Genomic DNA, 14,416 nt, shown 5'->3' with positions numbered 1-14,416 from the left:
CTGAAGCCCCATTGTAGGTAGGTGGTGAGAGGGCACAGAACAGCAACAGCAAGAGGTGTTTAGGGCAGACACTGGGGAGAACTTCCTGGAAGAAAATTAAGAGACTCATGACAGTGTGATTCTGAGATATTTAGGAATAGCTATTGCAGGGATATTTAAGAAGGGACAGATACTTTCAGGGCCAGAGGGGCTAGGTGGTAGAATCCTGTGAATTTTCCCGGGGTAGTTGAGGAATTCTTCCCAGGACATGATGGCTGCTCAACATCAGCAGGTTTTTCGAGCCATATCATTTCTAGGTTGCCCAGAGAAAAGCATAAAAAGGGACAAAATTGCTTCTAGTATCCTCTCTAGGTATATCTCCCCCCCCCAGAGAAAAGCATAAAATGGGACCAAATTGCTTCTAGTATCCTCTCTAGGTATCTCCCCAGACTCTCACCTTGGATCCTGGCTTCTAGTGTCTTTAAGCCCTCTGGCTTCCTCAAATGTCTCCTGATGTGGGTCTCTGTTACTTTGTGCCCTCAGTGATTAGTCATTGCCAGGTAACTGGCACCCTAATCTTGTCCATTTCCAAAGCTCATGTCTCCAACAGAAACCTCTGCATTTAGGGAGTCCCAGTACCTGCTGGTCATGGGGACCCTTTTAGCATATGAACCACTGATGGTCAGCACCTCAAAGGACTAACTCTTTAAGAGTGGATCCTTGGGGTGCATAATGGCCAGAGTGAGAGCAGATAGGCAAGCTCTATGGCATTGGGGCACTCTCTCCATCTGGGAGGATACAAGATCTGAGGTGACCTGTAATGTCAGAAGTCTCTTATTCAGCTGCAATATTTTTTCTCTTAGGTGAGTGTTTCTGGAAAACAGCTTGTCTCAGAGGATAAGAGCCCTCTGCTTTCCAGTGCTTGTCTCAGGGTCTGAGGATCCACTGCCAGTCAGCAGCTTCAGCAGGTGAGAGCCATTCTACTGGATTAGGGTTCTAGGCCCGGGTCTGGGATTGATTTGCTATGTGACCTTAAGGAAGTATTGTTCCACTCTGGGCTTTCATCTTAACCCCTCGATGACCTGGGAAGGTCTTTGTTTTTCTGACCCTATGACCCAAACAGAACTGCAGAAGAGCTAATATTCATTGACTTGGACAAGACAATATAGGTGGAGTGGGATAATTTGCAGAGACAGAGAATATTAGGTGCTCAGCCCTAATCAAGCCCATGGGAGCTCTGTTTCTCTCTCCCTAGTTGGAGCTAGAACTTGCTGTCAGTCCTGGGCATAAATCTCCTCTTTGCCCCCTGGATTAAAAGAACTGTCCCTGATGCCTGCCAAGGCTCTGGGGCCGTGCATTCCATAAACACAGCAGGGAGGATTGCCATCACCCCAGGTAAGGCCCTGGAGTCGTCCACAGTTAATGATTAGTTCTGCTCTCCATGAAGACCACAGGGACTCTGGACTTATCTTCTTGATTAGCTGCCTTCTTCCCAAAGGTGGTAGGGATTCAGGAGCTGTCTTCTCAGGAGGAGGGTGGACCGAGAGATCCCCAGAGAAACTTTCCAAAGGACTTGGCAGGTGAGCACTATTGTCAGGAATGGTGGACTGATGGGTCACTAACTGATCTCTAGAAGTCAGGGCTATGGAGGAGAGTGAAAATCTCCAGGGAAAAGCAATCTGCAATCCCTAGGAACCTTGAAAGGGCCAGTCATAGTGAGGAGGCAGCACTGGGCAAAGGAAAAGTGTCTTTAGCACAGCAAAGGGAGGGACTGAGGTGGCTGGGAGAAGGGCAGTCAAAGGGGGTGGGAGTTGGATGGCAGGAAAGGAGGCCTGTCTGAGGAGGTGAGTCCAGAAGGATGAGCAAGAGCCAGCCAAGGAAAGAGAGAGGGACTAGAAGGTACAAAAGCAATAACTATTCCTGCCTAGGAGCTGGTAAGGGTATCTTCACTTGTTTGTATAGAAAATAGGAGAGGAGACACAAGTGTTGAGAGGAGATACCTTGAGTATTCTGGCTGCTGCCACCTAGAAAATGGGGAATGGGAATTCAGCCATTAGCAGGACTCCTAGCCAGATTCCTTGAATCAAAGGTCCTAGAGTTAAATTCTGCAACCCCCATCAAGGTACACATGTTGGAATTCAGACACCAGCCTACACAGGTTTGGAACTACTTTCCCTGGAGCCAAACCATAGATGAAAACAATAATTATAACAGTTGTAATTTCTAAAGTGATTCTAGGTATAGGCCCCATGTGCTAGGTGCATAGTATTCAAGATACCTCAGTTAATTAAAAAGTTTGAATGTCACTGGTTTAGATAGCCACCTGAGAGATTAATGGATAATAGAGACTTGCTTATTTATGATTATTAATAAGTAGGGTAAATAACAGATCCTTTATATTATTAGTAAAGTGCTTTATTGCTTTGAGGTATACCTGTAATGAATGTTTCACTCCCCAAATTAAATTTTTCTTTGCCTGGAAAAAGAGATATCTCAGTTAAGATTCAGTTGAAGGAAATAGATGTTGTTTGTATTAGTCAGCATATCCTGTAGTAACAAACATCCCAAATACCTCAGAAGCTTATACCCATACATATTTTTTCTCATGGGTCTGTGTGTTGGCTGTGGCTGTTAGGGCTCAGCTCAGTTCTACATGTGCTGTCATCCAGGGACCCAGGCTGAAGGTACAGCACCTATCTGGGATATGTTACTCTCATAATAGAAAGCAGAAATGCAAGAGTTCCTGACCAACTACACAATCTCATCCATTCGCATCTCATCGACCAAAGCATATCCCACAAACCAAGCTAAAGCCAATGAGAAGTGGATACATCCTCTTCCCCAGAATGCACTGGGCAAGTCACGTGAAAATGAATGGGAACACATAATCCTACTATAGGGAGGAGGCAATTGTTGGAAAAAGCAATTTAATCTACCACACCACAGTATTTTAAACATAAAGGTATTTATTGCATGAAATTGGGTGTTTATAGGACTGTCAGAAGGGCTGGAGAGAGAGGATTTAGACTGGGTATTGTGCTTTTGGAGAATGGCACACCAGAGGGAAACAGAACTGAATGCTGAGTGCCAATTCACTCATAACCACCACAAATTCCTTTCTGGAAGAACCCTGTAAGGTTGCGATGAGTCTCCTTAAGCAGCTGACCTAGAGTAGTCTATACCAGAAAGACTCACCACTGTGACCTCTTTGCTTCACAGGTCTGACCATGCACTGGCTGCGGAAACTCCAGCAGGTTTGCATCCGATGGGGAACCCAGATGTCTGGTCGTACTGTCCACCTTCATACCAAGCAACTGGCATCCCTGCAGTGGGGTCACCAGGAGGTCCCTGCCAAATTTAACTTTGCTAGTGATGTGATGGATCACTGGGCTGACATGGAGAAGGTAATGGGGTGGAAAAGGGGCACAAAGTTGAACAAAGTTCATTAATTCATCCATTCATTCCATAAGTATTCATTGAGCACTTATGTGTCAAGTACTATGATGAGCTATGAAGATGTTCATCTTCCATGAAGGCAGCATGGGTAGGAGCAAGAGAGCATGGGCTTGGCAGAAAGGAGCCATTGGGGGCTGGTGCTGGGTGGGTCGATCTGGAACACTTCCCCACCCCAGCGCTGGCAGCTGACACATAGTTTGCCTATACATACATGCTCTCTTGTGACCTCCCAGGGTAAAATAAGGAAAAGGGAGCTGTGGTCATAGAGAAAGTAGATTGGAGTTTAGTAAGAGAAAGTCAGCACTGATCAAAGACTGAGTCAGTCTTCTCAGAAAATTATGTGTCCTTGTCATTAGGGGTGTGTAAACAGGGTGGCCACTAGGCAGGGATTGTTCAAAAGGGCTCCATCATGAGATATCAGAGAAAGAAAGCAACATGGAAATTTCCCTCCCTGGACTTCTGGAATTCCACCCCATTCATTGCCAATTCCGCCATTGCCTTCGCCTGAAGTTCTGCGCACCATTCTAGAGCATGGAAGATGAATGAAGAGGTGGAGCATGGTGCTCAAAGGGAGTCATACCATGATGTTGGCCTGAGGTCCCAGCACCATGATACAACCTTGATGTGCAGATCACAAATGCTGGGCCTCTAGGTGAAGATGGCCCATGGTGCAGGCACTCTTAAAAAATAATAATAGTAGGGGCACCTGGGTGGTTCAGTCAGTTAAGTGTTTGCCTTTGGCTCAGGTCATGATCCCAGAGTCCTGGGATCAAGCCCCATATCAGACTCCCTGCTCAGTGGGGAGCCTGCTTCTCCCTCTGTCCCTCTTACCACTTGTGGGTGGGCAGTTGCATAAGCGCTCTCTTTTAAATAAATAAATAAAATATTGAAAAATAATAATAAGTCAACATTTTAAAATTAAAATTTTTCAGATAAAAATTTAGATTTCTGGCTTTTCTTTGAAAGTTATACCTCCTTAGAATAATGAGGAAGGTCTTTACTACCATGACTCAGAATCCTGAATCCATAAAAGAAATGATTTAAAAAATTAGTTACATAAACATCAAAAAAACCACCACATTGACAATGCCATAAACAAAATAAAGAAACTAGTGACAACTGAGGGAAGATATTCAATTCCTATGACAGCATAAGAGTTAATAGTCCCAACATAAAAAGAGCTCCTTGAAATCAAGAATAAAGAGACACAACCAAATATACAAGTGGGCAAGGTATATGAATGGACAGTTTATAGAAAAGTGAACTCAGGGGCTCCTGGCTGGTTCAGTCGGTAGAGCATGTGACTCTTGATCTTGGGGTTATGAGTTCAAGCCCCATATTGGGCATAGAGATTACTTTAAAAATAAAATCTTAAAAAAAAGAAAAGTGAACTCCAACGGTTCTTAAATGCTCAACCCCACTCATAGTAAGAGTAATGTAAGTTAAAACTTCACTGAAATAATATTTTTACCTACTAGTTTAGTTAAATACAGGAGCTTGACAACATACTGTGTTGACAGGACTATGAGGAAAATGACACTTTTACACATTACTGGTCAAAGTTCAAAAGGATACAACTCTGAGGAATTTTTAAATATCTAACACAATTACTATTAAATTTTCTCTGACTTTGTAGTACTGCTTTAAACTGTGATATGGAACCCTGAGGATAGCTGAGACTCAGGGTAATCTGTGAAAACAAAACTATCTCAAAACAAAACTAAGACAAATTGGAATCCTTGTGCATCACCAGTGGGTATGTAAAATGGTACAGCTTCTATGAAAAACAGTGTGGCAGCTCCTCAAAAAAATTTCAAGTAGAATTACTATATAATCTAACAATTCCACTCTTAGATATATATCCCAGAGAATCAAAAGCAGGGTCTTGCTTAGGGAACTCAGTGACTCCATCAAACATAATAACTTTTCTATTATAAGAGTCCCAGAAGAAGAAGAGAGAGAAAAGGGGGCAGAAAATTTATTTGAGAAAATAATAGCTGAAAACTTCCCTAATCTGGGGAAGGAGGCAGATATCCAAATCCAAGAGGCACAGAGAACGCCCATCAAAATCAACAATAGCAGGCCAACACTAAGACATATTATAATTAAATTTGCAAACTATAGTGATAAAGAAAAAATCCTAAAAGCAGCAAGACAAAAGAAGTCCCTAACTTACAAGGGAAAACCCATAAGGCTAGCTGCAGATTTCTCAACAGAAACTTGGCAAACCAGAAGGAAGTGGCTCGATATATTCAACATGTAATGGACAAATCAGCAACCAAGAATACTCTTTCCAGCAAGGCTGTCATTCAGAATAGAAGGAGAGGTAAATAGTCTCCCAGACAAATGAAAATTAAGGAGCTCGTGGCCACTAAACCAGCTCTGCAAGAAATATTAAAGAGTACTCTTTGAGTGCAAAGGAAAGACCCAAAGTGACAAAGACGAGAAAGGAACAGAGAAAATCTCCAGAAACAGTGAAAAAACAAGTAAGAAAATGGCACCAAATTCATATCTATCAATAATTACTCTGAATGTAAATGGACTAAATGCTCCAATCAAAAGACGTAGGGTATCAGAATGGATAAAAAACAAGACCCATCTGTATGTTGCCTACAAGAGATTCGTTTTAGCCCTGAAGACACCTGCAGACTGAAAGTGAGGGGATGGAGAACCATTTATCATGCTAATGGATGTCAAAAGAAAGCAGGAATAGCCTTACTTATATCAGACAAACTGGATTTTAAACCAAAGACTGTAACAAAAGATGAAAAAGGGCACTATATCATAATAAAGGGATCTATCCAACAAGAAGATCTAACAATTGTGAATATTTATGCCCTCAACATGGGAGCACCCAAATATATAAAACAATTAATAATAAACATAAAGAAGCTCATTGATAATAATACAATACTAGTAGGGAACTTTAACACCACACTTACAGCAATGGACAGATCATCTAAGCAGAAAATCAACAAGGAAACAATGGCTTTGAATGTCACACTGGACCAGATGGACTTAACAGATATATTCAGAACATTTCATTCCAATGCAGCAGAATAGACATTCTTTTCGAGTGCACATGGGACATTCTCCAGAATAGATCACATACTAGTCACAAATCAGCCCTCAACAAGTACAAAAAGATTGAGATCATACCATGCCTATTTTCTGACCACAATGCTATGAATGGGTCAACCAGGAAATCAAAGAAGAAATTAAAAAATACAGGGTGCCTGGGTGGCTCAGTCAGTTAAGCATCTGCCTTTGGCTCAGGTCATGATCTTGGGGTCCTGGGATCAAGCGCTGCATTGAGCTCCCTGCTCAGCAGGGAGTCTGCTTGTCCCTCTCTCTGCTCATGCTCTTTCTCTCTGTCTCTCTCAAATAAATAAATAAATTCTTTTAAAAAAATTTTTTAAAAAAATTTAAAAAATAATGAAAATGAAGAGCATGGTCTTGAAGAGATACTTGTACACCCATGTTCATAGCAGGATTATTCACAATAGCCAAAAGGTAGGTTCAGTGGATGAATGGATAAACAGAATGGGGCACATCCATAAAATGGAATATTGTTCAGACTTTAAAAAAGATGAAATTTGTGTCGTATGCTACAACAAGGATGAACCTTGAAGATATTATGTTAAGTGAAATAAGCCAGTCACAGAAGGACAAATGTTGTGTTTTTCCATTTATATGAGGTTCCTAGAGCAGTCAAATTCATAGAGACAGAAAGTAGAATGCTGGTTGCCAGGTGCTGGGAGGGTGGTGAACTGGGGAGATCTTGTATCATGAGGACAGAGTTTCCGTCTAGAAAGATGAGAAAGTTGTGGCGATGGATGGTGGTGATGATTGCACAGTAATGCAAATGCACTTAATACCACTGAACTGTATGCTTAAAAATGGTTAAAATGATGGACATCTAGGCTCTTTCCATAGTTTGGCTATTGTGGACATTGCTGCTATAAACATTGGGGTGCATGTGCCCTTTCAGATCACTACATTTGTATCTTTGGGATAAATACCCAGTAGTGCAATTGCTGGGTCGTAGGGTAGCTCTATTTTCAAATTTTTGAGGAACCTCCATGAATGGATAAAGAAGATGTGGTATATATATACAATGGAATATTATGCAGCTATCAAAAAAATGAAATCTTGCCATTTGCAATGACGTGGATGGAACTAGAGGGTATTATGCTAAGCGAAATAAGTCAATCAGAGAAAGGCAAGTATCATATGATCTCACTGATACGAGGAATTTTAGAAACAAGACAGAGGATCATAGAGGAGGGGAGGGAAAAATGAAACAAGATGAAACCAGAGAAGGAGACAAACCATAAGAGATTCTTAATCTCAAGAAACAAACTGAGGGTTGCTGGAGTGGAGACGGGTGGGAAGGATGGGATGGCTGGGTGATGGACATTGGGGAGGGTATGTGCTGTGGTGAGCACTCAGACCCATACCCCTGAAACAAATAATACATTATATGTTAATAAAAAAATGGAAAAAAAACACAAAAAAATGGTTAAAATGGTAAATTTTATGGTATGTATATTTGACCATAATAAAAAAGAAAAACAAAAAATAAATACCTAGAGAGGGGAAAACAAATAAATAAATCTAAGATAAATTTGCCTTTTTTGCTGTCATGCTTTGACAAGTATATAGTGGTATTTTCCAGAGACTACATGGCAGGTAAGACTGCAACATAGTGGTAGAAACAAATAAAAGAATCCAACTGTCTTCTATTAAGGAAGATGTGAAAGAGATTTGCAAAAATGTAAAACAAAGCTACTCTTTTCCTTTTTTTGTTTTAGAAAATATACTTACCTCTTTATTAAAACATATCATATTTGTGGTAATGTATAATGGTTTGCATCTGTTATTTGTAAAAGCACACATTTGTAAAATTTCTCTAATTTCTAATGTAGTAAATAGAGATAGATAGAACCCATATAAATAAAAGTTCTTTGGAGTGTAGAGGGGATCCTGAGATCAACAAGTCTACTAAGCATTGATGTGACAATTCCAAGACATGATTTATTCTACATGCATGTGTGTGCCAGCCCACCCTGATCAGTAGATCTTCTCTTTCTTCAGGCTGGCAGGCGACCTCCAGGCCCAGCCCTGTGGTGGGTGAGCGGTGATGGGGATGAAATAGTGTGGAACTTCAGCCAACTGAGGGAACTCAGCCATCAGGCAGCCAATGTCCTTTCGGGGGCATGCGGCCTGCAGCCTGGGGACCGTGTGGCGGTGGTGCTGCCCCGAGTACCTGAGTGGTGGCTGGTGACCCTGGGCTGCATGCGAGCAGGTTGGTAATTGATTGCCTGGCCTGGTCACTATCTCCCTTGTGAATCTGTTGGCAGAGAAATTCCACCACCCTTCCCAAAAGATGTCCCCTCTACATAGCATGCTGTCTCTCCTCATATGGAAATACCACCCTTTGTTCAATTATTTAAGTAAACTGTGCACCAAGCACTGTGCTAGAGGTTGCTAATACAGAGTAGACAAAACATGGTCTATACATTCATGGGGCTTAAAGATCTTTCGAGAGAGATAGCCTTTAAACTATTAATTGCACACATAATTATTAAATCACAATTTTGATAAGTGGCACGAGAATTTTATAAGAACCTATTGAAAGAAAAAAGTTGGCAAACGATGACCTATAGACCAAATCTGGTCTGCTGCTTGTTTTTGTAAATAAAGTTTTATTAGAACACAGTCATGCCCTGTTTACATATTGTCTGTAGCTGCTTTTGCACTACAATGGCAGACTTGAGTAGTTGGGACAGAGAGCATCTGGCCCACAAGGCCTAAAATATCTACTATTTGGCCCTTTGCAGAAAAATCTTGCCAACCCCTGTGATAAAAGGAGACCTGAACTGACTAATCTGAGGGGTCACTGAAGTCTCAGTGGAGTGATATTTGGGCTGGGATCTGAAGGATAAGTGGGGTTCAGCCAGGAGAAGATGCAGAGAGGAATGCCCCAAGCAGAGAGAACAGCACAGAGAGGAAGGAAGCTTGCAAATTATGAGAAAACCTGAAAGGATATCTATGTGTTTAGAGGCAGCAAGGAGAAAGTAGTGGCAAGTGAGCCTGGAAAGATGGGCAGGACCCTGGGGGCCATGGTGAGGGTTCTGCATCCTTATCCAGTGAGGAATGGAAAAGCATAGATGGATTGAGTGACATGATCATACTTCGTAAAAGGTCACCCTGGATGGTGCATAGAGATGGGATGATGGAGGGCTAGAGTAGGTTGGGAAACCCAGACAGGAAACAAGGAATGATGCTGGCTTCAACCTTGGATGGGGTGGTGGAGATGGAGGTAAGTGGGTGGATTTAAGAGGCAATTAGGAGGAAACTCAGAATACCATTTTTTGATGAATGACATATGATAGAGAAAGAAAGCCAGGGAGATGGAGAAGTCATAGAAACTCTGGCAACTGGATGGATGCTTCGGGCTTTCACTAAAGTGAGGACCACAGGGAGAAGCAGATATGGCGCTGTCAGGGTAAGATGGCAGATTCAATTTGGGAACTGTTGAGTTAGAGGTACCCATGTGATGTTCAAGAAGGGATGAGAAGTTCCAGTTACAATATAAATAGGTCCTGGGGATGTAATGTACAGCATGGGAACTATAGTTAACAATACTGTATCGTGTATTTGAAAGCCGCTAAGAGAGTAGATCTTAAAAGTTATTATCACCAGAAAAGAAAGTTTGTAATTATGTGTGGTGATGGATGTTAGCTAAGCATGGTAATCATTTAATAATATATCTATATATCAAATTATTATGTGGTACACCTAAACCTAGTGTTATATGTCTATTATATACCAATTAAAATATGTATGGGAAAAAGAAAAGAAGGGTTGGAAAGTGAGATGTTGCACTGAAGGGCACAATATCTGAGATGGAGACAGAAATTCAAGAATCATCAGCCTTTAGATTCAAGAGATGAGAAGTGGAGAGGTGTAAGAAGAGTCACAGAAACACCTGCACAACCTACCCTCATTCCCACCTGACCCTTCCTGGCTTCTCTCACATGTAACAGGTATTCTCATCAATAAGGAGGAAGATGTAAGTATGGTCAAGATGTAGGAGTAATCAGAGGAAGTAGAAAGTAGGAACTTGAGGCCCCATGGAGAAAGTGAACAGGCCACACAAGGAAGATGACACCCTGAGAGATTACCATCTGAAGGGAAGGAGAACTTAGTGGGAGACATGTGTCTGTTTTTCTGCGGGCCTGACTCAACATGGCCATTGTGTTGGAGACACACTGGAGTTGGTTAACAGGTCTGCAGTGTGGATCCTGAAGTATTAAGAGTGGGAAGAAAGTGAGCCAGGGGTAAAAGCTGTGCATGAGGAGGAACATGTGAAATAAGCTTTGTAAATGGTGAAATGTAAGTCTAGTTATTCTCCAGAAGAATAAACAAAATCACACAGGTCTAATCAAGATAGAAGACAAAATCAAAGCTAAGAGCACTCTTGCCCAAGAAAATTCCGTGTTCCAGGTTTGGGAGAAGTAACCAGGCCCTAGAGCAGGACCTGTGTTTCAGGATGGAGAAATTCTAAGAGCCTTTCCGTAGTTTAATTACTGTATGAAAGTCTTTGGATACGTGAAACTTCCGTAGGGCATTGTGTGTGTGGGAGGCACTTAGACTGTCCATGGCATGACATCAGGCAACTCATTTTCTCTCCTTAGTCCTGGTTGACCCCTTACAGTTCTAACACACCCAGGAAATTGGTGTTCAAATCACTCTCTAATCTTTGGTGCCTTGCTACTGATATTCTCCATTGGTCATCCCTTCCTCAACCCATCTTCCCCCATTTGCTCCCCACTGGTTGATTACATCAAGCTTCTCTAGGGAAGAAGATAACCATCCCTCCCAGTTCTCTCTAAGACATTTGGCTTCTCTAGGCCTCGTCTTCATGCCCGGGACTATCCAAATGAAAGCCAAGGACATTCTCTATAGGCTGCAGATGTCTAAAGCCAGGGCCATCGTGGCTGGGGATGAAGTGGCCCAGGTAGTGGACGCTGTGGCTTCTGACTGCCCTTCTCTGAAAATGAAGCTACTCGTATCTGAGAAAAGCCGGGATGGGTGGCTGGACTTTAAGACACTACTACGGTGAGTTTCTACATGTCTCAGCCTGTGTTTTCACCAAAAGTGGAAACTGAACAAACCACTTATGTGTATGTGCTTTATTTGGGAGCTCCAGCGAGCAGAGTGTGGGGTGGGGGAGTGTGAAGCAGGGATGAAGGAAAAGCTAATTTAAGAGTTTATTATTGAGTCACTGCATGCGATAAGTGGGCTTGATCTGCAGGGACCTCACAGAATGCCTCTCAGCATTATCCACTGAAGGACTGACAATCTTTGAGCCATCAGCCTCTGATCCCCATTGGTGGACGGTTGTATGGGGGTGGGTATCATCTACCCCATACTTCCAGGCTGCATATGCATACATGCAGAGCAGGCTCAGAGTCCCATGCCATCATGGCAACAGAGAAATCCTGGGGCACAAAGTGAATCAGCCATAGTCCACACCAGAAGCACCACCAAGTGGATTGAAATGCCCAGAGCTGTTTACTGCAAACCTGGCAGGAATCAGAGGTGAGGCCAAGAGCATCTGAGGTAAAATGCAGAGGATGATATAGTGAATATCCTCCTCTCACCCTCTGTATCTCTAAGCTAGGCTTCTAAAGCAGAGGACTCTATTAGTCCTTCCAGCAGTGTATGGCAGGCTTGGCTGTAAGAATGCATTTCCCTGTCACATGTCTGGACTCCCTCCATTAGAGACACAGACCTTAAGAAACCCCTAAGGAGAACAAAAGCTTTTTCTAATGTCATGGTCTTTAAGATAACTGTCAGAGAAGTTGACAACATGCAACCAGCTTTGAAAGACTTGAAATTGGGACACTAGAGGAGATGTTCAAGAGAGGGAAGTCAAGGGAATAGAGGAGATTGTATTGTGAAAACTGATACTAAATGAGCACCTACTATTAACTGGTATCCTGTGAGGGCTCCCAACAACAATCAGGTTAACATTTATGGAGTTTTTGCCAAGCAAGTTGCTCATTTTCTTTGTGTTACAGTTAATTTTCTCAGTAACTCTATGAGATGGATATTATTGGTGACATTTCACAGATACAGGAAGTGAAACTCAAAGAAGTTAAATAAATAGTTTGAAGTCACATCAAGTGCCAAATCTGAGTGGGTTTTGAGCCCAGGTGTGACTGACTCAGAATCCCTTGATCTTAATCATTCATAAGCACCCCTTCTGAAGTGGGTTGGCTGACTTGCCAGCATGAGGGAAGATGGGAAGAGATGAGTCGCCGGGACATCTAGTGTCCCAGGGAGATCTGAGAATGTGACAGTCTGTGTCTTTGTCAGAGAAGCATCTACCACTCATTGTTGTGTAGAGACTGGAAGCCAAGAAGCAGCTGCCATCTACTTCACCAGTGGGACTAGTGGCCTTCCCAAGATGGCAGAACACTCCCACTCAAGCCTGGGCATCAAGGCCAAGATGGATGCTGGGTAAGAGAAACCCTTTCTCTCTACAGAAAACTACATGACCAGGGCTTGAGACTTTCCTGAGCTCAAATCCAGTTCTCTTTGCATGGGCTACCATCTGCTGCTTCTGAGAAAGACAGTTGGGAAGCCGGGCAAGAGGGAGCATGGCTTAGCAAGCTGGGTATCTAGTGACCTTTGGTGGGACATTTTTGTTCCAGATAACTTGGGATCTCTAAACCTCTTCAGTGCTTTGAGCCATGTGTCTAATAGGATTAGCACAAGGTCTATGTGCATTTCCCCTTCCAGTCCATATATGGACCACATCTTCTTTATCCATTCATCTGTTGAAGGGCATCTCGGCTCTTTCCACAGTTTGGCTATTGCAGACATTGCTGCTATGAACATTAGGGTGCATATGGCCCTTCTTTTCACTACATCTGTGTCTTTGGGGTAAATACCCAGTAGTGCAATTGCTGGGTCATAGGATAGCTCTATTTTTAAATTTTTTAGGAATCTCCACACTGTTTTCCAAAGTGGCTGTACCAACTTGCATTCCCACCAACAGTGTAAGAGAGTTCCCCTTTCTCCACAACCTCTCCAACATTTGTTGTTTCTCTCCCTGTCCATTTTTGCCATTCTAACTGGTGTAAGGTGGTATCTCAATGTGGTTTTGATTTGAATTTCCCTGATGGCTAATGAAGATGAACATTTTTTCATGTGTCTGTTAGCCATTTGTATGTCTCCTTCAGAGAAGTGTCTGTTTTTGACTTGATTATTTGTTTTTTGGGTGTTGAGTTTGAGAAGTTCTTTATAGATCTTGGATACCAGCCCTTTATCTGTACTGTCATTTGCAAATATCTTCTCCCATTCTGTGGGTTGTCTCTTTGTTTTGTTGACTGTTTCCTTTGCTGTGCAGAAGCTTTTTATCTTGATGAAGTCCCCAAAGTTCATTTTTGCTTTTGTTTCACTAGTTTTTGGAGATGTATCTTGAAAGAAGTTGCTGCGGACGATGTCAAAGAGGTTACTGCCTATGTTCTCCTCTAGGATTTTGATGGATTCCTGTCTCACATTAAGGTCTTTCATCCATTTTGAGTTTATCTTTGTGTATGGTGTTAGAGAATGGTCGAGTTTCATTCTTCTGCATGTGGCTGTCCAATTTTCCCAGCACCATTTATTGAAGAGACTGTCTTTTTTCCATTGCATGTTTTTTCCTGCTTTGTCGAAGATTATTTGACCATAGAGTTGAGGGTCCATATCTGGGCTCTCTATTCTCTTCCATTGGTCTATATGTTTTTGTGCGAGTACCATGCTGTCTTAGTGATCACTGCTTTGTAATATAGCTTGAAATCGGGCAACATGATGCCCCCAGCTTTGTTTTTCTTTTTCAACATTTCCTTGGCGATTCAGGGTCTTTTCTGATTCCATACAAATTTTAGGATTGTTTGTTCCAGCACTTTGAAAAATGTCATTG

The 14,416-nt window shown here is 42.3% G+C and overlaps 1 protein-coding gene across 1 annotated transcript; it reads left to right on the top strand.

Annotated features, from left to right (window-relative positions):
• Positions 1–1,525: 1,525 nt before the first annotated feature.
• On the top strand, positions 1,526–11,568 carry LOC110587843 (acyl-coenzyme A synthetase ACSM2A, mitochondrial-like). The gene is made up of 4 exons (XM_044912244.1): positions 1,526–1,559; positions 3,199–3,383; positions 8,533–8,743; positions 11,355–11,568. The coding sequence occupies exons 2-4, from the start codon at positions 3,207–3,209 to the stop codon at positions 11,564–11,566; spliced, it is 600 nt and encodes a 199-aa protein (XP_044768179.1). The 5' UTR covers positions 1,526–1,559; positions 3,199–3,206; the 3' UTR covers positions 11,567–11,568.
• Positions 11,569–14,416: the final 2,848 nt, after the last annotated feature.

Source organism: Neomonachus schauinslandi, unplaced genomic scaffold, assembly GCF_002201575.2.
Source record: "Neomonachus schauinslandi unplaced genomic scaffold, ASM220157v2 HiC_scaffold_746, whole genome shotgun sequence".
Lineage (NCBI taxonomy): Eukaryota > Metazoa > Chordata > Mammalia > Carnivora > Phocidae > Neomonachus > Neomonachus schauinslandi.
Note: the sequence above shows the minus strand (reverse complement) of the source record. Positions and strands in the feature narration are given on the sequence as shown.